The sequence below is a fragment of the Calliphora vicina genome, chromosome 1, assembly GCF_958450345.1.
Source record: "Calliphora vicina chromosome 1, idCalVici1.1, whole genome shotgun sequence".
Classification (NCBI taxonomy): Eukaryota; Metazoa; Arthropoda; class Insecta; order Diptera; family Calliphoridae; genus Calliphora; species Calliphora vicina.
In genome coordinates this window covers 48,576,231-48,604,111 of record NC_088780.1, presented here as the reverse complement: position 1 = coordinate 48,604,111, position 27,881 = coordinate 48,576,231, and the positions used below count along the sequence as shown (strand labels likewise).

Here is a 27,881-nt window from a genome sequence, read left to right as displayed (position 1 = left end):
GTATTTCGAATCGAATTACATAATAACCCCCTTGATCTAAGTTGTGCCAGAACGACTCGGCGTCTGCTATCGGTGGTGGGCGACATTCATACGGCATCCTGCTACCGTGGAATTGATGGCGTCTCTGTGAATATAGTTGAAAGCTGTCATATACGATCAAATGGATCCTGCACATAACTCTGTATGCTCTCCTTTTTTCGTAGGTGCTGTCTGACATGTCTCGGGGCATAGGGTAACATAGAGACGAGACGTAATTGTCAAAAACCTAAGTCTGTTGTCAAAAACCTATCTCTCGCAACAAAATTCATGCTAGTCAATGCATTTTGTTGTTGTATCAAACATATTTTTTATTGTATTTTTGTTTGACAAATCGTAGTGTCTCGTTTGAAGTTTGGATGACTCCTTCGGTGACTAACTGCTAGTTACGTGCAGTGAAGAAATTGTGAATTTCATTGAGATAACCATTTACCAAAGGGTCATTAACCATTAACAAGTCACGTAACTAGTTGCATATAATATTGATACTTATTTGGTCAATTCAATATCATGTCATAATGTCCTAATGGTTTTTATGGCTTTTCAAGCAAAAAATGTCCTAAACTAATACTACTGTGTATGCTATGTTTATTGTGTTATCGTAACCAACCAGCAGAGACCTGCGCCGAATGCCTAAGAGTCGATAAAGCCGAGCTGCCGAGTCTTGATATATTAGGACATTATGACAACATGACTGATAAGAGACCTTGTGAATTGACCAATTGTTTTTAAGTACATACTGTTAAAGCTTCATTGTAAAGAGGCATTATCTTACCCCTATTAACACGAAGCCTGGTTATGGCCTAACTAATAGTTATACTGTCGGTTAAAAAAATTTTTGTATGAAAACTGTCAGTTTAACCATTAGTTAATACATAACCAGACTTCGTGTTACTGGGGGTTAATCGTATATTTATTGCCAATTAATCCAATAACAAATGAGTATCCACTATTATAGGAGGAACATGTACGAGGAAAATATGACACGATGTTTATAGTTTGAGGCAGGGATTTCAGCAATGAAACCAAATACATAAATTAACATTAAACATAGAAAAAATACTACTTAAAAAAACTTTAGATTAAAAATAACATTTTTTATTTAATAATGTTCATTCCTTAAAATTAAAGTGTTGTAGATCAATTCATATTTATATATGTTTTGTTTTAAAGGTTTATAGACAGATAAATATAGTTGGATGTATGGTAGATATTTAAATATATGCATTTTAAAGTTCTTAATGTGTAGTTATGTAGTTCGGTATAATTTTATTTATAGATTATTATGTTATGTATTCATTTTATTTTTTTTATATATATATATATGTAAGAATATTTAAGATTAAATAAACAAGTGCATTTTTCTTAGTATAAAACCGAAATAAAAGTTTAAAATTAAATAAAATAATAAACTTTTTAACATCATAGTAACCACAGAGTAATACACATAGAGCGGAAACTAGAAAATAACTTTTTTTGTTTTCACATAGATTTTTTTACAACTGTGTTAGGTCTTTGAGTGGAAAGTTTCCCATCTATGTCTATTTATCTATGATAGTAACCACTAAAAAGTAATAGGAAAACATAACAGATTTTTTTGTTATTAAGAAATAATTAATTAAAAAGAAATAAATATAGTTTGGGAAGAAATAATAATTTTTTATGATGTAGTTAAAAATTTATCGATGTCTGCGTCATCCGAAATCATTTCCATAGCTTGGAAATTTGTTTTTATATACGTTTTGCAATTGGATAAAGCTGTAGTAAAGTAAAAAAAAAATATTAAAATATGTTATTAAAAAGCAGTGATTTCCTTTCAACTTACCCAATTTACCATCCATAACACGATTGGTTAAACGTTTGGCCAAAACTTTAAACAATTCTTTGGTAGCAATTTTGCGTTTGTAGTAGGGATTCAGATAGTCGACTACGGTTTTACTAATTTCATTGAGTTGTTTTTGAGCGGCTTCACGTTCTAATTGTAATTTTTGCTTGTAGGCCGATGAAGAGCTAGAGGAGGAGGAGCCTTATTTAGTATCATGATCTTTTTGGGATTTTGTTTTAATGTCCCTGGAATTAGATGCAGAAGATGATGAGGAAGAAGTATGAGCACGATGTGAAGATGAACTATGATTAGTAGAGGACGTTTTCGTTTTAGCTGATGTTGAAGTGGAGGAGGAAGAGGAGGGCTTTAAAAATATTTTATCGCTTGAAGTTTTGTCTTTGTAGGAAGAGTTTGTTTTATCTTTATTGGAGCTGTTGCCATTTGTAGACTTTTGATCTTTTAATTTTTCTTTTCTTTCCTCGTATTTTTTCTTTTCGTTTTCGATTTTATCTAACAACGATAAAATATCATCGGAATCTTTTTCATTCTCTTCGTCATCTTCTTCAGTATTGTCAGAGTCGTTTTTATCATTTTCCATTTCAGTATCGGGTGGTGTATAGATTAGGTGACTGCGATATTTGTCTTTAGAGTCTTTGTGATAGTGTGATGTTCTTTTAGTCTTGAAGAGACTTGAGGACGATGAGGAAGAGGATTTCTTGAATGATTTTTCATTATTTTCATTATTTATTTTGTTTTCCTTGGACATACTCTTTTCCTCCTCATCCTTAATATCTGCCTTTTCTTCCTGTTCCAATTTCTCAATTTGTAATTTTAATTCCTGCTCTTTAGAAATCAGTAATTCCAAGTTGTCTTCACTAGCGCCTCGCTCCGTGTCTACTACCATTTTATGCTCTTCTTCATCTTCTGATTTGATGCCTAATTCCTCTTCATTTTCGGGGGAATCAATTTTTTCTAGCTTAATATCCATATTAACATTCTCTTCGGGCTCTTTGTCCTCCGTGCTAGTATTAGAAGAATCTTCATCGCTGCCTTTGGAGACATTAAAGAAACTACCTATGGTGGTTTGTTTATCCATGTCTTGTTTATAGCTTTTGGGCTTTCTTAATGCTTTTGGTATATCGTTTTTACTCTTGCTGCTGTTTGCTAAACATTGTGGATTATCATCTTCCAATTCCTTAAGTTTACGCTGAAAATATTCAACACTTCCACCATTCCAGACACTCTTTTTAACTTCTGGCTTGGGTACATAGTCCATTAACACAGGCATTAAACGTTGCTTGCTGGTCAATTGTTTTATGATCGAAAGCTGCTCAAAAGAAACTTATTATTTTCAATAATCGAGTTGCTATAAAAATTTCGTTTACGTTTACCTCTTTTGCCACCGCATGTCTGTACATATTGGCCACTTTTTGTTTTGAAAAACATTCGTATTCAATGTCTGCCGCCACAGCTTCATAATCTCTCTGTACTAAGGCACTTCTAGGTCGGTCTTCCTCACTATTCTGGACATTTGTCTTAAGAGCATCTGCTAATGCTGTTAAGTAATTCTCACGCATTGAGCTTGATGTATTCGTGTCATATGAGTTTCAGATTCTTGTTCCAACTCTTTGGCCGCATCTAAACATTTTCGCAGTTGGAATTGTTTGCGTATAAAGTCTGCAGTTTCTCGCTTAGCCTTCTTGGCCAATTGATCGTGTGAAACTTCTCCAGATTCGTCATCAGAGTTGTCATCATTGTTGGTATATTCTGAGGCAGCTCGTTTGATACCTGCACGACCACCTGCATTCAAATAATGAGTTGAAAGAAAGTAAAAAATCAATGTGTTTGTTTCGTCTTCATAAACTTCTTCTTCTTCCTCTTCTTCATCTTCTTCAAATTGTTGATCTTGTACATGATCTAAGTATAAGTTAAATATAAAATTGTTAAAGTACATATTTCATAAATTAATAAAAATGTTTTACCTTCTTCTGCCTTTTGATCACCTCTCTGTTCTTCATTAAGCAACTCAGACACCTCATCGTTGTGTTCTTCACCCTCTGGAGGAGTGAATAGTCCTTGAGCTATCATCTGCATAGTTTTAATACGTGGCCAAGACAATGTTATAAACGCCTCTAAATCAATACGCTCGCGTTCATCTAAAAAGTATCTGGCTTCCTCTTCCGATATAACGCCATTACGATCACGATCCAATTGCAAATCCTGTTGGAGTTCAGATATTTCAATATAGCCGTCTTTATTTAAATCGTAACGCATAAAACTGGCAGTGGCTTCCGTGCGGAAGGAATCATCAACTATAGGCGCATTAGCTGCTGCTACATCATCCATTTATTTTTGTTGCTCTTTAAAGAAATTAATGGCTTCCGTTTCGGCTGCTTCGGCCTGTTTCTTTAATAGCTCTTTTTCAGCCTTTAGGGATTCCTGTTCCTGACGACGTGCATCCAATTCGGTGCGGCGTTTTTCTCTCTCACCTTTAAGTTGTTTACCACGCTCTACCATTTCTGTACGTTTAGCTGCTCCTTTTTTATATATTTCCGCCTGGGACTTACGTTGCTCTTGCTCAACTTTACCCAACTCTATGCAAGTATTGGCACACATGCCCTCTGCCAAATACTCATCACTGCCATCACAACAATCGCATATGCCATCGTTTACCCTGGAACTAGGCACATCTTGTGGTCGATGTCCTCTGTTTGCACAATGGAATGTACCCTCGGCACAGGCCGCTGTTCCGGGCTCATCACTGCCATCTGCACAATCACAGTAATCATCATTTATTTGAACAAACTTCAACGTTTTACTACCGTCCAAACAAAGCCAGCTATCATCCGAACGCGGTTTGTACAGTGTTGCTTTTGACAAAGACACACCACGGGGACGTGGTACGTCAGCTAATGAACTTGCCCATAGACTTGTTGTTGTGAAAGTGAACAACAAAGTGCACATAATCTGTGCTGATTTTTTACTCGGCAACATTTTATGGTGTTTGTTTACAAGGGCGGTGGGCTTTGACGAAAATTCACACGCACTGACGTGGTCTTATCTATTGTTTAATTTTAAGTGTTTTTGTTAATTTAAAATTTTTTATGGAAAACTATTACAAAGTGAGATAAAGAAAATTTGCGAATGACAACAATGAAAAACCGGCGTTTCTGCATTTTGCAGAAAAAATAGAATAGAAATAATAAAATGTTACCAGATTGGTAGCATGTTCCGGCTGACATCAGCCAATTTGGCTGACATCAGCCGCTCACTTGCTGATGCCTGTGTAATTCTTATGGGATTTTTTGGCTGATAGACCCCCCAATTTCAAATCGTAAAAACTTCATATAAAAAAAATGGTTTGGCTGACGTCAGCCGCTGATGTCAGCCGCGGTGTTGCCACTACAAAAATGAATGTATTGGACAGTGTTGGTAAATTAGAGATTTTGAAGCAAATTTTGTATTTCAGCTCTCTTAGTTTAGGAGTTATAGGAATTGAAAGTCAATATTACTGGGATCTTGATTTGTTCCAAACTAGTAAGGAACTATATATATATATATGAGTTGCCAGACAAAAAAAATTTATTTTTAAAACTCAGATTGTTTGCTGTTAAAGAGTTCCGGAAGAAGTATTTTTTTGCAAAATTTGTGATTTTTTATTTTCAATAACAAATTTGGTTCATATTCCGATATATACATTTTGACAGATATTATTATTTACATTTAAATGTATGTATATTAAAAAATATAAAATAGTACATTATATAAAAACGAATGTTTCTTTACATTACCAAATATTCAATTAATAGGTCACAATTCAAAATAATTCTTAAGAAATTTTATATTTTTTGTATTTCGTTAATATATATGTACTTTTAATTACTAAAAATAAAAACATAATTAAATTCTGAATTATTGAACAAAAATAATAGTAACTTAAGATTAATTTTTTACAAAAATTGTCTGGCCCTTGTAATGACTCAGTATTTTTTAGATGCATTAAACTAATTAATCAATCGACTCCTTTCAAATATTTTGTCATTCCCTTATTACCGCATCTGCTAAAGCTTCCTTCGTGGTGTAATTTTGCGATTGTGTTTATAAGTAGAAGTTTCTACTGATGGAAATGTTTATAAATATGATGAATGTTGCAAGCAGTTGTCACATACCATTAAATTAAAATTGATAATGCAATTTCGTAACAGTGTTTTTAATTTAATAAAACTATTTTCGGTTGTCAATAAAATAAAAAACTATATACAAACAAATTCGAAGAATATGCTTAATTCCAATAGTAAAATTAACAAGGATCTTAGGTGAAATATATTGTATGAATAATACTTATTATTTCCTCTTCATATGAAAATAATTTACCAATGAAAGCTTAGTTAATATAAACCCGACTATTTTTTTTTTTTTTTGTTTTGGCGATTTTCTAGACACTGACAATTTGCACACAAATCTGGCAATCTCATTTAATTTTAAACTGCTAAAGAACGAACGAGGCATTGGCAACTCTTTTTATAATAATCGATAATTTTTTGCAAACCGAAAATAGGCATTTTATCGCTGCGACGCTTTTTATAAAATTTTGTAAAAATTAATAAATTAAAGAAAAAAAGAATGGTGCGTGGCGGTATGAGAGGCGGTCGCCCAATGCGTGGTCCAATTAGGCCACCTTTCAAGAAAACATTTGTTCCAAGACATCCGTTTGATTTGACTCTGGCCGAAGTAGTATTTCCAAAGGTGTCTCCGTCGGTGGATGATGCCGCTTTAACTGCGGTAAGGAAGACATTTTTGTAAAAAAAAAATATACATTCATAATGTGGTATATGTTTATTTTTAGTCGTTGTTGAAGCGTAATCAGGATTTAAGCCCAACGCCTGCCGAACAGACAGCTGTAGGTAATTTGGTGTCAAAAGTGCAATCTGTACTCGATAATTTAATTGTGGCTCCAGGGGATTTCAATAAATGCGTAAGAATTTCGATATGGTAATGTATGCGCATTTGTTTTAATAAACTTATTTTCGGGTTTCAGCAATTGGAGGAGGTGCGTCAGGTTGGATCTTTTAAAAAAGGTACCATGTTGACTGGTAACAATGTGGCTGATATAGTTGTAATTTTGAAATCGGTTCCCTCAAAGGATTCTTGTGAGGAACTAGGCAAAAAAGTCGAGTCTGACCTAAAAAATGCTATGAAAACTGAGGTACTCACTAAAGCTGACCACATCAATACTACTTTCCACGATCGTGGTTTCGACATATTCAATATACAAGCTAAAGTTCGCATACTTATCACAACGATACCTCAAAATATGAGGAAAAGTGAACCGAACATGTTCCCTGAGGCAAAAGTAATGCAAGCACACTTGGCAGCTATAAGGCATACGCGTTGGTTTGAAGAAAACGCCCATCATTCGTCTATTAAAGTTCTAATACGTATTCTCAAAGATCTTTCTAAACGTTTTGAAGCTTTCTCTCCTCTGTCACCTTGGATGTTGGACTTGATGGCTCATTTGACTATAATGAATAATCCATCAAGACAAGCTCTTCCCATAAATCTCGCATTCAGGCGCGTGTTCCAATTGCTATCAGCTGGTCTATTTCTACCAGGCTCTGCTGGAATTACGGATCCGTGTGAGCCCGGACACAATCGTGTCCACACAGCCATGACACTGGAAGAACAAGATTCATGCTGCATGACTGCACAAACTTTATTGCGTATTTTAGCTCACGGAGGATACAAACAAATTTTGGGCATGGAAGGCAATTCAAATATTGTTAAAGACATGTCTGTGTGGAACGGAGTTGTGGTATCGCCTTTGGAAAGGGTCTATGAAAAACCAACGGACAAAAAGGAAGGCGAAGGTGATGAAGATATGGAAACTGTAGAAAACGATAATGTCATGGATGAAGATTCCGGCGACCAATAACGCAATACAGATTTTTATTACAAAAATTAAATATTTATTGATTAAGTGCACCCCCCGTAAATAACCCACTATTTATTTTCCATTTAAAAGGCATTTGAAATTATCCAAATATTGCATACATACGACTATATGAAATCATCTTTAATTTGAAAATATGTATGAATTTTGACTGCAATAAATCAATAAAATTTGTATTAAATTTTGTTTTTTTTTTATTCTACTAATTAGTATCTGAAATGATATAATAATTCAATGGATAGAAATTTTCGAAAAGAAGGTTAAGCATTTTAGTCTTTATTTCATAATTTTTAAGAACTAAAATTTTGTACTTTCCATTTTTATTATATGATCCCATGTTAAAGGATTATCTCTTTGTATATCATGGCTAAGCTCTGTTCCTAAAACGTTATCAATAAACTCAGCACTTATTCCATTCGGTTCGCTGACTTTTATACACAAATCATTAGGTTTAATGAAGTGACCGGCTTTTAAATTTTGAGCTGCTACAATGGATTTGCCCAATTTTATACGACAATCCATTTCACAAGGAAGTATACATCTTTTCTCATTTGCATTGGAATCAAATGAATCTAAAGCGTCCTTAATACTTGGTGTTTCATGTAGTATATTTATTATAAGATCATCACTCAGTCTTTGCTCATTAGAGATAACAGCTGCTATTTGCGTGTTTAACTTTTTTATATCGTCTATTAATTTAGCCATTTCTGAGGGTTCGAGAGAACATTTATGATCGGAACCTTTTTGTTGCTTATCCAAAGTAAAGTGTCTTTCTATAATTCTCGCTCCTAATAATACAGCAGCTTTGGATATTTCTACACCAAGTTCGTGTCCTGAGTAACCGATAACACATTGCGGAAATTTATTTTTTAGAATGGAAATCATTTTTATTTGTGAGTCCTTGGCATCCGTTGGATATGAGGAAACACAGTGTAATAAAGCGTAATTCATTTTGTTTGCATTACTCATAATAGCAGCAATACGTTCTATAGTTTCCATTGTTTGCATGCCAGTAGATATAACGAGAGGACGTGCTAATTTGGCAGCTTTTTCTAAAAGTGGGAAATTATTAGCATCTCCAGAGCCAATTTTAATAAAAGGTACTTTTATAGCATCCAATTGTTGTAACGAAACCTAGAATATTGTAAATATTGTTAAAAAAAATATATAAAATTGTGGCATAAAATCTACAATTCTAAACAGCCTCTATTTTTATAATCTTATAAAATATCAGCTATAGCATCCCTTAGGTTGCTATTTAAATTCGGGAATATGACCCACAAATAACCAAGATTTCTTTTTTCACAAACAATTTTTTCCATCAAAATTTTTTTTTCAACAAAAATAATTTTCAGTATTTATCTTAAAATTCGTGAATGGTCAAAATTGGGAAAAATTTTTTAAAGCAAAATTTTTGTCTTAAAAAATATTTTTCACTAAAAATTTTTGGTGATTAAATGATTAAAGTTGGTGAATATTCAAAATCGGGAAAAATATTTTTTTAGCCAAATTTTTTTTGTATGTACTATAAACGTTCACAAAAATATTTGTTTCACCTTTTTTTCATCCAAAACATTTTTCAACAAAAATAGTTTTCTTCATGATACAATAATTGTAGAAGGTGGAATCACTAGGGAGAGTTTTCAATATTTAGGGAGAGTTTTCAATATGGTTTTCTTATAGTATATTTTGGTATAATAAGATTCGGCACAGCCGGTCGTTTTATTTTTATACCCTTCAGCTTCGTGAGAAGGGTATATATAAGTTTGTCATTCCGTTTGTAATTTCTACATTTTTCATTTCCGACCCTATAAAGTATATATATTCTGGATCCTTATAGATAGCGGAGTCGATTAAGCCATGTCCGTCTGTCTGTCTGTCTGTATGTCTGTCTGTCTGTCTGTCTGTCTGTCTGTCTGTCTGTCTGTCTGTCTGTCTGTCTGTCTGTCTGTCTGTCTGTCTGTCTGTCTGTCTGTCTGTCCGTCTGTCTGTCTGTCTGTCTGTCTGTCTGTCTGTCTGTCCGTCTGTCCGTCTGTCTGTCTGTCTGTTGAAATCAATTTTCTGAAGGCCCCAGATATCTCCGGGATCCAAATCTACAACAATTCTGTCAGACATACTTTCGAGAATTTTGCTATTTAAAATCAGCAAAATCCGTCCATAAATAACGGAGATATGAGCAAAAAACCGAGACAACCTCTGAAAATTTCATCAAAAAACATAATGTATTGCATGCTTTGACAAAAAAACAACAAAACGTATGTTTGGATGTGCAAGTTTTGTGTATTTTGTTTTTTTTTTTGTGTTTTGTTTCTTTTGGCATTGTTGTTGTTTTTTATACAACTAAACGTTTGTTTGGTTGTGTGTTGGTTTTTTTTACAAAAAAGCAACAAAACGTATGCTTGGTTGTGCATGCTTTGCGTATTTTGTTTTTTTGTGTGTTTTGTTTCTTTTGGCGTTGTTGTTGTTTTTTATACAACTAAACGTTTGTTTGGTTGTGTGTTGGTTTTTTTGACAAAAAAGCAACAAATCGTATGTTTGGACAAAAAAGCAACAAATCGTATGTGTGTTTTGTTTCTTTTGGCGTTGTTGTTTTTTATACAATTAAACGTATGTTTGGACGTGTGTTGGTTTCATTGGCTTGCGTATTTTGTTTTTTCTTTTGGTGTTTTGTTTCGTTTGGCGTTGTTGTTGTTTTTTGTGTTCTTGATAAATTTAGGATGCTGTACGCTGAAAGTGGGCAATGTACATACATATATACTAATTATAAAAAATAATAATGCATCCACAACAAAGGTGAAGGGTATTAAGATTCGGCATAGCCGAATATAGCACTCTTACTTGTTATTACTATTTTTCTATTCAGCAGAGCTACTCAGAAACATGTTTGCAACAAAATATGTATCTATCATAATTACCGACTTAAGCTCTTTTAAACAATATCAATAATAATATTCCGACGAAATTTTTTTTAAAGATATTTAAGATTATATATACATAGCTGTTTAGGAATGTAAATGACTACTAAAACTTTGAACTTTTAATCCACCTCATCCATGGCAGATGCTGTAAAATCAATTCCAATTTCTTTGCAAAAATTTTGTAAATCTTGATACTGTTGAATATTAAATTCCAAATGTTTTTTATGATCACCGTATGTTTTTCCCCAAGAGTGTAGACTTTCATATGGGCGGTTTAATGCTGATTCAGTAAATTTTGCTTCAAGGCATGATTTTTGAAATTTAACGCAATCACAACCAATTTTCTGCAAGACAAACATTTTCAAAACAACATGAATTTTTTTATAATAACATCGCACACTTAATGCCAGAGCGTCGTAAATTAAAAACTACAACTTAAATTAGTTTATTCCTTGAATATACTTATTTAGTTTACATGTTAAGAGTTCAGTTTGAGAATATTTATTTTATTATTTTTTTTATTCAGTAATAAAAATTCCATTTGGCGAAAATAATATTACATAGTAATACCTAATAAACCTATGTATAAACACAAGTTTTAAATATTCAATAAAAAATAGATACCTATGTCAAAATTTAAAAAAAGAGATAAATGTTAACGGAAACAAGAACAACGTCAATTAAAGAGATCACAAAGTGTCTGAAAAATATTCCAATATTTTCTTACAACCAGCATTAAGTGATAGATGTATGTTATATATATATAAAATGTATACCTTTGCTTCCAAAATCATTTGTTTAGCCAAATCATAAGATCCTTGATGATTTTGACCTATTTCAGCAATAAAATAAACTCTATCCCCATCTCGTTTTACTAAAGTTTCACCCAGTTTTAGTGAAACCATTATGTTCAACTAATAATTGTTTAATGAATTCCACTTAGTATGAATGAAGTATTCAATTTAATTTCCGACGTTATTATATTAAATAGATTTTAATTAAGCATCAGTGTGGGCAATTATACAGGTTGTGAGAAGTCGCCAAAACATTTTTTTTACGTTTTTTCGTGTTGCTTTTATTTCTTCTTTACACTGCTGCATTTTTTCCAACCGTTTGGTAAGGTTGCCATATGTTTTGAAATGTATTTCGACCTTTAACAGAGTGTGTAAACGTAACATGAAGTGTAAATGCAAGAGTATCATGTAACCAAATTCAATAATAATACGATTAGTTCCATTATAATGCCGGCATTCTATCTCATAAATCAGATGAGATTTACTAATGCAAATATAAATTTCGTAGTGAAAAACTGTCGGAAAATTAAAATTTTTGAATTAATATAAAATACATATTAGTATTTTATTCTGAATTTCTATTTTCACAATATTAAATTGATTTTTTCACCTTCAATTTGTATTTTCTCAATATTAATTTGGATTTCTCAATTTCAATTTGTTTTTTTTTTAATATAAATTTTTCTAAATTCAAATTGAATAGGTAGTTAAAAAATCAATTGAAAAGTTAACAAATATAAAACATAAATAATACTAATAATTACGGATTTATAAGTGATCGATTCTTTGTTTTATACATGAAAGTGCAGAAAAGCTATTTTTGGAAAGTGCCAAATTAAAAAAAGGGTAAAAAGTAAGAAATAATGCAAACGAAAGTTGCTACGTGGAGACATAGGTTATAAATACGTCTTGTTATGTTAGGTGGATGTAAATAAAAGGTAAAAGTTATTAAGATCATTCACAATCGAAATTGTCTCTCATCAAAGCGTTAAAGAACTATAAAAAGTAACAAAGATCGTACCAAATCATGTAAACAAAAATCTTTTTATAACTGTTATTTTGAATGAATGATCCATTTACAAGAAAAATCTTCTTACAACGTACAAGAAAAATCTTACAACGGACAAAGCAATTTGTTAATACAAATATTTCCAAGTGTATTGCACGTGTAAACGTATCTATGAAAAAAAGGTACACAATAGACACATCGTTGCCACTTCGTTTAAAAACGATCATGTGGCAATACCATTTTCGTCGACCGTTTACTGGGTTTTTCTAACCGATTGTTAAGTCTTTGTGTGTTCGTTCTTCGAATTCGCCTATCGTCTCTGGTAGCTGTGAAAAAATCTATTAAAAATATTAAGAAAAATAAGAAAACGAGGGACACACATTACAAATTTTGCAAAATAATAAAGTGAAAAGCATTAAATTTAATTAAATCGAAGGCAAAGAGCATTCGAGGAAAATAGAAAAATTTGCAAGTTGAAAAAATAAACCCACCAATCAAACGAACGACGACCGACCAACGCTCGATATATTAAAAGAAAAAAAAACGCAGCAAAAAGAGAACAAAAGAAAAAAAATATGGTTGACATAATAAATATTGACAGCATCATATCACGGCTCTTGGAAGTGCGTGGGGCTAGGCCTGGCAAAAATGTACAATTATCGGAGAGTGAAATAAGAGGCTTGTGCCTGAAATCACGCGAAATCTTTTTGTCTCAACCGATATTGTTGGAATTGGAGGCCCCGTTGAAAATTTGCGGTGACATTCATGGTCAGTACTACGACTTATTGCGTTTGTTTGAATACGGTGGTTTTCCACCCGAGTCGAATTACTTATTTTTGGGCGATTATGTTGATCGTGGTAAGCAATCTTTGGAAACAATTTGCCTATTGTTGGCTTACAAGATTAAGTACTCGGAGAATTTCTTCTTATTGCGTGGTAATCACGAATGTGCCAGCATCAATCGCATCTATGGCTTCTATGACGAATGCAAACGTCGCTACACCATCAAACTGTGGAAAACTTTTACCGATTGCTTTAATTGTTTGCCGGTAGCTGCCATTGTGGACGAGAAGATATTCTGCTGCCACGGTGGCCTCAGTCCAGATCTCACAACCATGGAGCAGATCCGTAGAATTATGCGTCCCACTGATGTACCAGACCAAGGTCTATTGTGCGATTTGCTATGGTCCGATCCCGACAAAGATACCATGGGCTGGGGTGAGAACGATCGTGGTGTAAGTTTTACATTTGGAGCCGAAGTTGTAGGCAAATTTCTACAAAAGCATGAGTTTGATTTGATTTGTCGTGCCCATCAAGTAGTGGAGGACGGTTATGAATTCTTTGCCAAACGCCAATTGGTAACACTATTCTCTGCACCCAACTATTGCGGTGAGTTTGACAATGCAGGAGCCATGATGTCCGTTGACGATACTCTGATGTGCTCTTTCCAAATATTGAAACCAGCTGACAAGCGTAAAAAGTAAATGATGATTTAGTTAACTACTAAAAAGCGAAATACTTCCTTTGTAATTGTACATCAACATCATACAAAACATAACAAACAAAAATATAAATAGAATAAAAAACATCCTCTAATTACACACCCCATATTGGTACTTTTGTAGTCTCCTTTTATTTCCACAAATTCTAGAAGCAACCTTCCTTCCTTACATCCATCACATCCCACCTACCTTCTATTGGACACTATTAATCATTCATTTCGCTCTTTACACCACTACCCTCGCCAATTTGTACTACTAAATCCCACAATCATTTCAAATGTCTATACATGCATGAAAATGCATGTACAAAACTATAGATTAAAAAAAAAAAAACAAAAACTTATTAAACTTAATTAATGTTTGAATCAAAAGTGAATGATTTTTTATGTGAAGATTTCAAGTATTTGCCAAAATAATATTAAATTAGACATGACATAAATACATGAGAATATATTTTTATCCTAATATACATAGTATTCAAACTATGTATACTTAACATTTCGAAATAAAAAATTTATTAACAATAGCCAGAGGATGTGTTGCAAATTTAAAAGAGTGCAGTCATCAATATTTACAAAATGTTGGTGACTACAGGTTTTTCTGTATTTTTTTTTATATTTTCTACTCGTATAATTAGACGACTATGTTTTAATTTAAAATATTGGACGTTTTTCTTTTGTTCTTCTATACTCATACCTATATAACTCTTATCAAAATCACGTATGAACTAAATTTTTGACCGATCGATAGACCTAATCTCTATAACAACTTCCCTCCTCCTCTTCCCCGTCCTACCATCCATATTCTTTTTATGATGTAAACAAAACAAAAAAATACAAAAACAAGATGTGTTTTATATAAATATATTTTCAACTAAAAGAAAAAACAAAACAAATATTCATTAATTATATTCAAAATCTGTATTATTAAAACAACTACATGAAAATATCCTTTATATTGAATAAAAATAAAACAAAACAAAAAAATGTAAACTCAAATTTGGATTTCATTATTAGAAAACACAAATTTCACTATTGCACATATGTAAAAAGGAAAAACAACATTTTTACAACTTAAAAATAAGAGCAATTTAAACAATGTTTTCATCTAATTTCTACTAATTGATATGTAAATATATACATATGTATATAATATGCTTTATTTCTACGGTGTCCTTTACTTTTGCATTCAAATCGAATTACTCATTTTGATTTAAACAATTTTTTAAAATTTCCGATTTATGAACGCAAATTTCTATTTTTGGCGTATAAACAGCAACAACAACATTTACTCAACCATTCATACTCTCAAACTGTGGATAGTCTTCTCTGATTTTATACATATTCGCAACAAATTATACTACATATAATAAAATAAATAATAGATAAAAGAACACACTTCACTCTTTTATTAGAAGAAATATATTTTCAAACACCCATTCACATGTGTACATATTCACAAAGATTGTTTATCTTAAATCAGAGATGGTGTTATATCCGCTTTATATTTTCATATTACACAGAAACGTTGATGCTTTGTATTTATTTCGGGATGAATTTTGTTTTTTAATGCTATATTTTAAGAAAAAACATAATTGTACTAAATAACACATAAAATTAAATATTATGGTGTTTCTGCTTTAGAAATAACATAAGGCGTGGGACCAGAACCAAGATTGATAATGTTTTGCTAGTATGCCCTCGAAACTCTTTTATTACTGATGTTTCCGACCCATTCTTGGAAATGTATACTTTGAATTTTTGTTATAACTTGGTTGTTTTTGTTAGCAGAAGTTTTACACATATTTAATACCAATGATGTAGTGAACAGTAATCAATTAAAAAGTAAATTTCGAATTTTACGGATGATAGGCCTTTTTCCATTTTAGTTGGCGATATGTAATATACATATCGACATATAATATACATTGTCATAGAGAAATATACATAGAGACGAGACACTCCGTTTGTCAAACAAAAATAAAACAAATCATATGTCTGAAACAAAATACATTGACTTACATGTATTTTGTTGTTGTAAGAGCTAGGTTTTTGACAACAGACTTAGGTCTTTGACAATTACGTCTCGTCTCTATGTTACCCTATGCCTATTGTCATAGAGAATTATACATAGACACGAGGCACTGCGATTTTTCAAAAAAGATTATAACATGTCTGATACAACAAAATACATTGACTAGCATTTATTTTTGCGAGATATATATTTGAGACGTTTTTACGTCTCGTCTATATGTTACCCTATGCCTATTTTTTGTTATGACCATGATATGAATAAATCAATCTAGAATTGATCGAAGTCACAAATGAAATCCACTTTAAACTAGGTATATTTCTTACATTGAAAAACGCTATATTAGTTTTATTTATACAAAATTTATATTTTTGTAGAAAAAAATTCTCCATCTGCAATAAATCAGCCAATTATGAATAAAAATTCCCTGGGAGTTTTCCCCTTTTCTCATTTTTCCTATTCAAATTCAATGGGAAAAAACTCCCGGGCAACAAACTCACGCGGAATTTTTTATTCATAATTATAAATAAATTACATCTATTATTTACTAATATAAAAATAAATTACATGTATTATTTACTAGCGGACTTCAAAATATATTGTAGAAGTAAGAATTCAATATTACTCATAAATAAGCGAGGTAAGCTTTTTTGATTATAGTCCCTCGATATAAAATACCTACGCTTAAGACCACAGTAGTCATAGCTACATATAAGTTATCTTACAATTTTCCTACAACTTTAAGATAACCAATAAATAATACCTTAATTTTTACACATTTAATAAATAAAACAAACACATTTTGTAATTTCTAGTATATATTTTAAATCCATATTTGGATCAAAACTTCTTAAAGCATTACTAAAACATATTTGAGTTTAAAATAAAGTCATATATGTATGTACTATTTATAGTATGTAATCGATTTATCAATGCAAACCGAACTGTGTGACAATATTCATAAATTTTAGTCGGCACTAGAAACTATTTCGTTTTGCACAGCATCACCACCAGCAACAGCTTGTGCATTTGACTCTACAATATGGGTGTTTTGTAGACCTTCCTCCAGAGCTACAACTTCCGAATATTCACCAATTGGTTGTGGTGGATTTTGCTCGACCGATGTTTGTAAAGTTGCATCTTCAGCCTCGTCTTTAGCGGCAATGCTTTCGTTAAGGTTATCATTGCTGTTGGAATCGTTATTGGAGGGTGGTTCGACTAGCAAATCTGGATTGATGCCTCGAATAATTTCCGTTAAACGTTGGATTTCATTACGGGCATCCTCCAACTCACTCTGTAAATAAGCAATATTGTCGGCTTGAAGTCGCGCATCGCCTAAGTTCTGAAGCAAATATTGGGTGGGATCTTCTGGACGTTCTTTAAGGATGCGTACAAACACTTTCGTTAGAGATTCAATTATTCCACCACGCTCCAAGTAGCGTCTGTATTCATCTCGTTTGGGATCAATAGGCTGCAATTAAAATATATATTAGTTGTAAACAGAACGTGTAGCGAAAAATATTGCAATATTGTATGTACTTTAAATGCCATTTTGTCGGCTTTATTGTTAGCAATGGACGGTTCAAATATAAAATACAACGTGTGTATGAAGTTACAATTCTACTTTAATTTTCTATTCACATAAAAATAACTGTTCTATTTAAAGAAACTGGAATGCAAAAAGATTTAAAAAAAATCGTATACGCACAAAAAATGGATAAACAAAAAAATATTTCTGGGTTTACACAAATTGCCACTTGTGTAGAAAAAAAGGGTTTCTCAGTTACAAATAAATACCAGTGATGCCTTCTTTCTACTTTTCAAAAAAAAACGCAAAGAGTACTCATCGTCGCTTATTATTGGCTCGCAGTATTGAGAAATACGATGAAATTTTACTTAAAGGGTGGTTAGATATGAGCGATATTTCCATATCTGTAATTTAATCACCGTAATTGAAAAATCACTGGCAACAACTATTACTGTCATATTTTTCAACATTCACTGGTAAAGTTTTAAAAAATCAACAACTGAAGAAAATAACAGGAAGGGTGGGTGATTTCCCAAATTTATGTATGCAATGCAACCTTAAAAAGTCGAGCGATTCTTAACGCAACCGTGTAAACGTTGATAATGTTTCATATCGCAAAATGTATGAAAAAGTAAAAACAGGCAGTATGATAAGTTTTTTTTTTTTAAATTTTAACTACGCGTTTGCATGATTTGTCTTGATAGAGATATGACTGCATTGCATACATACATTTTGGAATTCACCCGAACTTTTAATTTCGTTCTTTCACACATTTCAACAAACGTATATAAATTCTCAATATAATTTCATATTGTAAAAAAGACGTAATCTTCTATATATACAATAGGGTTCTATAGCTGAAACAAAAAGTCGACTTTTCGACCTTTCGACTTTTTCCGTTTTTTAAAAAGTCGAGTTTTCGAACTTTCGACTTTTGGTAGTTTATGAAAAGTCGACTTTTCGAACATTCTACTTTTTAGTTAATCGACCTTTTACGACTTTTTTCGACTATTTTCGATTTTCCGACTATTTTCTACTTTTATCGACTTTTTTCAACTTTTTACCATTTCTTGTAAAAAATATTGATGCGCCTTTTGTAATGTTTAGCAATAAAAATTAAATTTATCAAGGCGATAATAGTTATAATAATGTTGTAAGAATTTTGTGTAGAAAAAAGCTTTATTTTATAAAGATTTATATTTATTTATTATTTACATATATTAGCATACACTACAAAAAATGCAAGTGCAATATTTTTTTTAACAATCTAAAAAGTCGACTTTTATCGACTATTCGACTTTTATCGACTTTTGAGATAACATAATCGATTGTTCGACTTTTTTCAGGAAATAGTCGATTGTTCGAACAATCGACTTATAGAACCCTAATATCTATATATATAAAAGAGTAACGTTACTGACTGACTGACTGACTGACTGACTGACTGACTGACTGACTCATCATCGCACAGCCCAAACGGCTCCCTCCCCAAAACGATCCGATAAGAAGGGATTTTTGGAAATTCGAACGTTTAGGGGGTAAAAAAGGGTAAAAACGGGTAAATTCGGTAACCTTATATCTTCAAAACTAATAAAGATATAAAAAAACTTAAAATAGCATGTTACTCCATTTAAAAAATAAGCTGACAGGTGTTTCGTACTTTTTGGAAATTCGAAACTTTTAGGGGAGAAAACGGGTAAAAACTGTATTTTGGTACTTTTTTTGCACCCTATGTATCTTTTAAACCAATAAACATAGAAACAAATTTTAAATCGTATTCTTTAATTAACAAAAAATAAAAAATATAAGTTTGGTACTTTTTGGAAATTCGAACCTTTAAGGGATAAAAATTGTGTTAATTTTTGGTACTTTTTCATAAAATATGTTTTTCTATAATTTGACATAGACATACGAATATTTTATTATGAGCTCCCACCACGTTACAGAAATTTATTTCTATGAAATTGTACCACCTCAATGGGGATAAAAAAGGTACCAAAAAGGGGATAAAATCGGGAAAATACATTATATTTGAAATTATTAAGCCAATTTTGATAATTTTTTTAACGTTGGTTCCTGGATTCATACAAAAATTAACTAACAGGGTGTTATTTGGAACTCGAGTACCAAGGTGTATATTGGGCCAAATCCGGGTAAACAGTTTGGTACTTTTTTTAAAACATATTTATTCTTGGGCACATTAACACAGATTTTAATATTTTGATACATGCCTGTAGCATAAACAATTTTGGCAAAATGGAATATTTTTAAATTTCAAACTTGAGGGGTGTTCAAGTAAGAAAAGGGAAATTGGTACTTTTCTCCTAATGGTACTTTTTTAAAATTTAAATTATTTCAGTTATCGACATTAAAGTTAGCTGATATGTATTTGAGTGAAGTTAGTGTTAGGAATAGGGGATAATATTTAGGTACCAAAATGTGTGAACTGTACTATGGTACTTTTTTGTTCATCTAATGGTACTTTTTTGAAATTTCTATAATAATGGACTTAGAAACATGAAATTAAACATATATGGTCCTAAGTGAGTGAGAATTCTAGGGGGAGACTTTTTGGTACTTTTTCTTTATTGGAATGGTACTTTTTGTAATTTCTTCACCAATGAACCCAGAAACATGAAATAAAGCTTATATATAAACCGAGTGAGTGGGAAACCACAAGTGTGGGATTTTTGGTACTTTTTCTATATTCTAATGGTACTTTTTTAAATTTTCTATAACTATGGACTTAGAAACATGAAATTAAGCATATATGGTCATAAGTGAGTGAGAATTCTAGGGGGAGACTTTTTGGTACTTTTTCTTTTTTCTAATGGTACTTTTTGAATTTTCTATAACTATGGACGTAGAAACATGAAATTAAACATATATGGTCCTAAGTAAGTGATAATTCTAGGGGGAGACTTTTTGGTACTTTTTCTTTATTCGATTGGTACTTTTTGTAAATTCTTCACCAATGAACCTAGAAACATGAAATAAAGCTTATATGGAACCGAGTGAGTGGGAAACCACAAGTGTGGGCTTTTTGGTACTTTTTCTATATTCTAATGGTACTTTTTTGGATTTTCTTTAACAATGGACTTAGAGACATGAAATTAAGCATATATGGTCCTAAGTGAGTGAGAATTCTAGGGGGAGACTTTTTGGTACTTTTTCTTTATTCGAATGGTACTTTTTGTAATTTCTTCACCAATGAACCTAAAAACATGAAATTAAGACCGGAGTGAGTGGGAATCTACAAGTGACTGCTTTTTGGTACTTTTTCTATATTCGAATGGTACTTTTTGAATTTTTTGTAATAATGGATATAGAAATATGAAGTTAAGCATATATGGTCCTAAGTGAGTGAGAATTCTAGGGGGAGACTTTTTGGTACTTTTTGTTTATTCTAATAGTACTTTTTTGAATTTTCTATAACAATGAACTTAGAAACATGAAATTAAGCATATATGGTCCTAAGTAAGTGAGAATTCTATGGGGAGACTTTGTGGTCCTTTTTCTTTATTCGATTGGTACGTTTTGTAATTTCTTCGCCAATGAACCTAGAAACATGAAATAAAGCTTATATGGAACCGAGTGAGTTTGAAACTACAAGTGGGTGCTTTTTGGTACTTTTTCTATATTCTAATGGTACTTTTTGAATTTTCTATAATATAATGGACCTAGAAATATGAAATTAAGCGTATATGGTCCTAAGTGATTGAAAATTCAAGCGGATACTTCATGGTACATTTTGTTTATTCTAATGATACTTTTTTTAATTTTCTATAGCAATGGACTTAAAAACATGAAATTAAGCATACATGGTCCTAAGTGAGTTAGAATTCTAGGGGGCCACTTTTTAGTACTTTTTCTTTATTCGAATGGTACTTTTTGTAATTTCTTCACCAATGAACCTAGAATCATGAAATAAAGCTTATATGAACCCGAGTGACTGGAAAACCACAAGTGTATACTTTTTAGTACTTTTTCTATATTCTAATGGTACTTTTTGAATTTTCTATAATATAATCGACTTAAAAACATGAAAGTAAGCATACTACATGGTCCTAAGTGAGTTAGAATTCTAGGGGAGACTTTTTGGTACTTTTACTTTATTCGAATGGTACTTTTTGTAATTTCTTCACCAATGAACCTTGAAATATGAAATAAAGGTTATATGGACCAGAGTGAGTGGGAATCCGCAAGTGGATGCTTTTTGGTACTTTTTCTATATTCTAATGGTACTTTTTTGAATTTTCTATAACAATGGACTTAGAAACACGAAATTAAACATATATGGTCCTAAGTGAGTGAGAAGTCTAGGGGGAGACTTTTTGGTACTTATTCTTTATTCAAATGGTACTTTTTGTAATTTCTTCACCAATGAACCTAGAAACATTAAATAAAGGTTATACGGACCCGAGTGGGTGAGCAACTACAAGTGGGTGCTTTTTGGTACTTTTTCTATATTCTAATGTTACTTTTTGAATTTTCTATAACATAATGGACCTAGAAATATGAAATTGAGCGTATATGGTCCTAAGTGATTTATTCTAATGGTACTTTTTTTTTAATTTTCTATAGCAATGGACTTAAAAACATGAAATTAAGCATACTACATGGTCCTAAGTAAGTTAGAATTCTAGAGAAGACTTTTTGGTACTTTTTCTTTATTCGAATGAACCTTGAAACATGAAATAAAGGTTATATGGACCAGAGTGAGTGGGAAACCACAAGTGGGGGATTTTTGGTACTTTTTATATATTCTAAAGGTACTTTTTTGAATTTCCTATAATAACGGACCTAGAGTTTCCAAAAAATCGAAGAATTTCAAAACCGCGGTTTCGGTTGTAAAAAATTAAAAACCGATCGGTTTCGGTTTTGTGATAATTTATTAAATCTTAAGTATTATAGAAACAAAATTAGTTGATAATATAGGAAATGATATACAAATCTAAAATTCAAACTTGACGGGTTATGGTTTAGTGAATGCGAATTTAAAAGTGATAATCAATGGTACTATTTCCTTATTGCAATGGTACTTTTTGAATATTTTATAATAATAAACATAAAAATTTAAAATTTGGAACACATTTTGCATTTTCTGTAATAATGGACCCAGAAATATGAAATTAGACATTTACAATTAGATTCACAAACGGAGACTTAATAGTACTATTTCTTTCTTCTAATTGGGGTGGCGAAGCGCACCGGGTCTGCTAGTACAATATAAAATAGTAACGTTACTGAGTGACTGACGGGTACAATATCGCCCAGCTCAGAAGCCAAAAGTTAGACCATGAAATTTGGAGTATAGGTTCATCTCTCCCAATGTAAATTCAAAGCTTTTGATGGGTAAATTCGGTAACTATGTCTAATACCGATAATATTTGGAACCCTATGTATCTTTTGAACCAATTTTATTATTTACTCCTCAAAAAATACCAATAAATATACTAAATTAATTTGAATAAAATTGTATCATATCAATGTGCAAAAAGGAGTAAAAACGTGAAAATAAGTACATTTTAAACATACAATTTTAAACATTGGTTCCTCCAGTGAAATAAAAATTGACTTACAGGTTGATATTTGGATTTGAATCGTTTGAAACATGTCAGCATCCCAAAAAAATTTCACAAAATTAAGTATTTTGAAATTTCATGATCAAGAGCAAATAGGGAATATTTTAAATTATTTAATTTATCGACATACAATTTAGCTGATATGCATCTAAGTGAAGGCTAGGAGGCCTAATGATGTTAAGGTACCAAAAATAATGGTATATTTTCGTTCTTCTAATGGTACTTTTTGAATTTTTTATAATAATTGACCAAGAAACATGAAATTAAGAATATATGGTACTGAGTCAGTTGGAATCCAAAGGGACTTTTGATTATTTTACAATAATGGTCCTAGAAACATGAATGAACAGCTGCCCTCAAAGCCAACATAACTCATGCTATCGGTCAAATTCAGCCAGAGTTATGCCCCAGAGTCATGAAAAATTTAACATTTCGGATGTGCGCCACCCAGTGAAGCCGCTGCTGACTTTTTCACGGTGTTATATTCCATACATAATTGCATCGATAGGCTTTTCAAACAAATAAAAAATGTCGAACACATCGAAACAACAAAAGAAAATATATTCTGAGTCCTTATAAAATTCACAATCAAGATATGTCCGTTTGTCAGTCAATTTAAGGCACGATAGGGCCTAGAGGGAATGACCAATGTTGATGAAATTTTCCACAAATATGTATGATAAATGTTTAAATAGAAAATTGTTGTCAAAATAAGAACAAAAGCTTTGGATCAATATATGTGAAATACTTTGTTCCGACTTACCACTATACAAATTTTGTTCCCGATAACATTTAAAATTGCGAGTAATACAAAATATTTAATTAAACAAATCGCGTAGACCTGATAAATTTTATACAAAATCACCACCGATTTTGGGTTATTTTGTATAAAATTGGTGGTTAGTATATTACTTGTTTTTTTTTTAAATAACTTCATCTCACATTGAAAACATCAATTTAAAACAAAATTGCTTATGGTTAAGGAAAAATTAAGATATTTTAAATCAAAAAAGATATTAAACAATAGCGGTATTCACAATACAGAATAATGTAGTAACATTGTGAATACCGCTAATGTTTCCAAGAATGCGTCCAAATCAAAAACTTCCGTTATATTTGAAACATTATTTAAAAATAGAAGTAGGTATTTGAAGCAAGGCGTATTAATACGCCTTGATTTGAAGAATATCAGTGTTGTTATTTTTTGTTTACAACGAAAACAAAATAAGTACCTATTTTACGAATACAAGGTCTTTCTCTCTGCTCATAAGTATATGCGCATGTCATATATTTAAAGAATATTCATAATCGTACATATATTTTAATGTATAGTTTGTATAAAAAACAGACCACAAACGGTTTGTTCAGTAAACATTTTATTTATTATACACATCGAAAATAAATTTGTGGTATTAGAAAGGTATTTTCTTTGAATTTATTTAAATGATTCTGAAATATAATGTCTAAAACGGCAATTTTTTAGGATGAAATCATTAGAAAACACATTCGTTCGTGGTCCATCTCCTTCATATTCAGACGAGGTCAACTCGGAAAATGTTATATCAGCTACTCTACCAATTGGTTCTTTGCATCAAATGGAAAGGGAGGCAGTAAACCCACGGGACAACCATGACTTCTATAATTGTCATAGCCAACAACTGCAGCAGCAAGAACAACAACATCATTACGAAGACGCCACTAAGCCTGTTAAACAAGGTCGCAATACTTTTGCATTTTGGACTATTGTCATCATTCTCTTAGTCCTGACGGTGGGTAATTTGCTGTTGACTTTAACGATTATAGGAGTTTTGCATTTGGGCAAAGGAATTCATGGCATGGAATTGATACCCGAAGAAGATGTGGTAAAATTCTATGGTGACACGGATCTAGATCGCATATTCTCAAAAAACATTGGACAATTTGAGGGGTTTGCCGATGAACCAGTTACCATAACCGGTGATGATGGACCCGTCTATGTGCGTATGCATCATCGCAACAGTCAAAGTGTCAATCGAATGGTCATGGATAAGATGGGTGTACAATTTCGTGGAGTGAATAGCTTCGAGATTAAAGATCCCACTAATGGTGATTCGATTTTTACCACACACCGTCCACATTACAACATACCAAATGGTGCCGAGACATTACTGTCTAAAACTAATAGCGCCAGTCGTATTGTTAGTCCCATTGATAAACCATTAACTCTATCATCCTCGGATAATCGTATATTTGTAAAAGGTTCTGAGGGTATTCATATGGATGCAGCAAATGTCTACATGCAAGCTGAAAATAATATTCAAATCAATTCGACCCAAGGCGGTATTTACCTTGAAGGAGGCTCAGCCGGAATTTATCTAGATATTAGTAAAATACCTATAGTTAATTCTGAATTGGGTCTACGCACGGGAAGTGTACAATACAAATTGTGTGTTTGTATGCCACAAGGTATTGTTTTTCGTATCGCCATACCACGTGTTCATAATGGCTCTAAAGTGTCTTGTGCCCATTTTAGTGGAAAACATGATCCATGTACAGTTAACTAAATTTGTGTTAGGTTTAAGAAAAGTCTGTATCAGAAATACATAAAAATAATAATCTTTAAATATATGTATGTATATGTATGTCATATACATGGATATAGAATATATACAATACAATAAATATTAATAAAAATATGAATCGATTCAGATCTGTTCTAGTCCCAGTTATTGGTATTATTTTAATGTATTTACAAACGACAATACTATGTATTAATACTTTTAAATCCATCCGGGTTGTCAAGAAATAATTTTGAAAAATACATTACTTGTTTACACTGTGGTATTAAAAACAGAGACCAAAAATAACTGTTATTAAATTTTTTGAGACTGAAAAAGTTAGGCATATATCAATGAATAATGTTTACGTTTTCAAATAAGAGTTATTCATAATAAATATTTTTTTTCGTTGCTCATAACTTTTATTTTCGATTTATAATTTTTTACGTTGCCTAATAAGTGTTATTCATCTTATATGTATATAAAAAGCAATGTACATTTTGATGTCACCACTAACTGCGAAAACGGGTCGACCGATTTCAACCAAAATCGTATACGTTGGGGATGGTCTGTAGATGGTTTATGTGAAGTTTACACGAAATCGGCACATTGGTTCCGGAGATGGCATTTAGATTTTCCTATATAATCCTATACAAATATCAACAAAAATACTTGAAAAGTTATCAAATCATGAATCTTAATGTCTTATGTGTACAATAACATTCAGTCTTTCTAATTAGCTCCAGATGGAAAAACCAAAAAAATTGTGTATCAAAATGTATTACATTAAAAATTAAAATAAACCCTCAAAAATAAAAAAAATACTTGAAATTTTCATATAAAAAAAATTATAGGACTTCTTTTTAGTGTAGTAAAGCATTATAGACCTAACATACGTTTATAGTGCAAAATTTTGTTTTATAGGTGACAAAACAAAAAAATTAAAGGTAAAACAATGATTCTCATTCAACCACCTTGAAGGCAAAACAACGTTTGCCGGGTCAGCTAGTAATATATATTTTTTTACGTTGCTCATAACTTTTATTTTCGATTTATATTTTTTATGTTGCTTATAACATTTATTTTTGATTTTTATGTTTTTAAGTTGCCTAATAAGAGTTATTCTAAAGAATATATTTTTTTCATTGCTCATAACTCAAAAGAAGTTTCTTTCGCCACCTTAGTACATACATTGAATTTAACCTTTAAAGTCGCAAAAAATAAGCTTGGTATGAGATTGATGTTTTTTATTGTGTGTTTTTAATTATGAAGAATTTTGTTTCACAATCAATGTTTTAGCAAACGCATTGTCCGCCAAGTTGCACCTTTTCTCAGTCAACAAAATACGCAAAGCAGAAAATGCTTTGTCAACAAAAAGCCGTTTAGCCGGCAGTGCATAGACAATATGAACCAATTTATTTAAAAATTGCAAAAGTATCCTTTTTCTCTTCCTAATATTGCAACAAATCGGCATCTACGTCCAGTCTCATAGGTTTAAAGCTCTCTATTTCAGCTATAGCTGCTAATAACTCTCGCGATGTATTGCCTTTGTCATCTTCTGAAGATAAATCCACTTCAAGTTCTCTAATTGATGTTCCGAACAACGATGACGTATTTAGATTCGTCGATTCGTCAATCATAAAATCTGATATTGGTTGAAGTGGAAATACTTCAGGTGAAGTTAAATCGAAAATAAAAGTTATGAATAACGAAAAACGATATTTATTATAAATAACTCTTATTAGGCAACGTAAAAAAATATAAATCGAAAATAAAAGTTATGAGTAACGTAAAAAAATATTTATTATGAATAACTCTTATAAGGCAACGTAAAAACATAAAAAGCAAAAATAAAATTTATGAGCAACGAAAAAAAAATATTTATTATGAATAACACTTATTGAAAAGCAAAACTTATTTTCATTGAGAATTACTATTATTTAAAGAAACACAAATTTATTTCTACAATATAACAGTTATGGCTAAATTTTTTTAGATATTTCTTATAACAGTTATGTCTCTGATTAAAAATATTTTTTTTGTTGTTGATTATTGATGTTTTTCTGCAAATTTGATTTATTTTTTATATTCTCTTCACTTTTATTGTTTGCCTTATTTGTATTTATATATATTATATATATGGGTATTTAAATATATTTATGAATA

The 27,881-nt window shown here is 31.6% G+C and overlaps 6 protein-coding genes and 1 pseudogene across 6 annotated transcripts; 3 read left to right on the top strand and 4 right to left on the bottom strand.

Moving 5' to 3' along the window:
• Positions 1–1,112: 1,112 nt before the first annotated feature.
• Positions 1,113–4,210, bottom strand: LOC135964061 (glutamic acid-rich protein-like; annotated as a pseudogene).
• LOC135960118 (glucosidase 2 subunit beta-like) lies at positions 4,208–5,005 on the bottom strand. Its single transcript, XM_065511337.1, has one exon. The coding sequence runs from the start codon at positions 4,853–4,855 to the stop codon at positions 4,208–4,210; it is 648 nt and encodes a 215-aa protein (XP_065367409.1). The 5' UTR covers positions 4,856–5,005.
• A 1,380-nt stretch (positions 5,006–6,385) lies between these two features.
• LOC135960109 (interleukin enhancer-binding factor 2 homolog) lies at positions 6,386–7,992 on the top strand. The gene is made up of 3 exons (XM_065511324.1): positions 6,386–6,643; positions 6,708–6,836; positions 6,900–7,992. Exons 1-3 carry the CDS (start codon positions 6,485–6,487, stop codon positions 7,791–7,793), a joined length of 1,182 nt encoding a protein of 393 aa, XP_065367396.1. The 5' UTR covers positions 6,386–6,484; the 3' UTR covers positions 7,794–7,992.
• An 86-nt stretch (positions 7,993–8,078) lies between these two features.
• NANS (N-acetylneuraminic acid synthase) lies at positions 8,079–11,705 on the bottom strand. The gene is made up of 3 exons (XM_065498474.1): positions 11,506–11,705; positions 10,858–11,073; positions 8,079–8,945 (listed from the first exon to the last, which is right to left on the bottom strand). The coding sequence occupies exons 1-3, from the start codon at positions 11,632–11,634 to the stop codon at positions 8,109–8,111; spliced, it is 1,182 nt and encodes a 393-aa protein (XP_065354546.1). The 5' UTR covers positions 11,635–11,705; the 3' UTR covers positions 8,079–8,108.
• Positions 11,706–12,816: 1,111 nt separating this feature from the next.
• Pp1-87B (Protein phosphatase 1 at 87B) lies at positions 12,817–15,032 on the top strand. Its single transcript, XM_065511287.1, has one exon. The coding sequence runs from the start codon at positions 13,108–13,110 to the stop codon at positions 14,014–14,016; it is 909 nt and encodes a 302-aa protein (XP_065367359.1). The 5' UTR covers positions 12,817–13,107; the 3' UTR covers positions 14,017–15,032.
• A 1,833-nt stretch (positions 15,033–16,865) lies between these two features.
• On the bottom strand, positions 16,866–17,810 carry LOC135949016 (c-Myc-binding protein homolog). The gene is made up of 2 exons (XM_065498473.1): positions 17,605–17,810; positions 16,866–17,536 (listed from the first exon to the last, which is right to left on the bottom strand). Exons 1-2 carry the CDS (start codon positions 17,614–17,616, stop codon positions 17,033–17,035), a joined length of 516 nt encoding a protein of 171 aa, XP_065354545.1. The 5' UTR covers positions 17,617–17,810; the 3' UTR covers positions 16,866–17,032.
• A 6,694-nt stretch (positions 17,811–24,504) lies between these two features.
• On the top strand, positions 24,505–25,861 carry Scgbeta (sarcoglycan beta). The gene is made up of 2 exons (XM_065498472.1): positions 24,505–24,598; positions 24,662–25,861. The coding sequence occupies exon 2, from the start codon at positions 24,663–24,665 to the stop codon at positions 25,719–25,721; it is 1,059 nt and encodes a 352-aa protein (XP_065354544.1). The 5' UTR covers positions 24,505–24,598; position 24,662; the 3' UTR covers positions 25,722–25,861.
• Positions 25,862–27,881: the final 2,020 nt, after the last annotated feature.

Excerpts from the sequence above, each read along its gene's own strand:
- LOC135960118 (XM_065511337.1), bottom strand. The coding sequence starts at position 4,855 with ATGTTGCCGAGTAAAAAATCAGCACAGATTATGTGCACTTTGTTGTTC.
- LOC135960109 (XM_065511324.1), top strand. The coding sequence starts at position 6,485 with ATGGTGCGTGGCGGTATGAGAGGCGGTCGCCCAATGCGTGGTCCAATT. Across the intron at positions 6,644-6,707 it reads ATGATGCCGCTTTAACTGCG|TCGTTGTTGAAGCGTAATCA; the intron begins GTAAGGAAGACA and ends GTTTATTTTTAG. Across the intron at positions 6,837-6,899 it reads CAGGGGATTTCAATAAATGC|CAATTGGAGGAGGTGCGTCA; the intron begins GTAAGAATTTCG and ends TTCGGGTTTCAG.
- NANS (XM_065498474.1), bottom strand. The coding sequence starts at position 11,634 with ATGGTTTCACTAAAACTGGGTGAAACTTTAGTAAAACGAGATGGGGAT. Across the intron at positions 11,074-11,505 it reads AAATGATTTTGGAAGCAAAG|AAAATTGGTTGTGATTGCGT; the intron begins GTATACATTTTA and ends TTTGTCTTGCAG. Across the intron at positions 8,946-10,857 it reads CAGCATCTGCCATGGATGAG|GTTTCGTTACAACAATTGGA; the intron begins GTGGATTAAAAG and ends ACAATATTCTAG.
- Pp1-87B (XM_065511287.1), top strand. The coding sequence starts at position 13,108 with ATGGTTGACATAATAAATATTGACAGCATCATATCACGGCTCTTGGAA.
- Scgbeta (XM_065498472.1), top strand. The coding sequence starts at position 24,663 with ATGAAATCATTAGAAAACACATTCGTTCGTGGTCCATCTCCTTCATAT.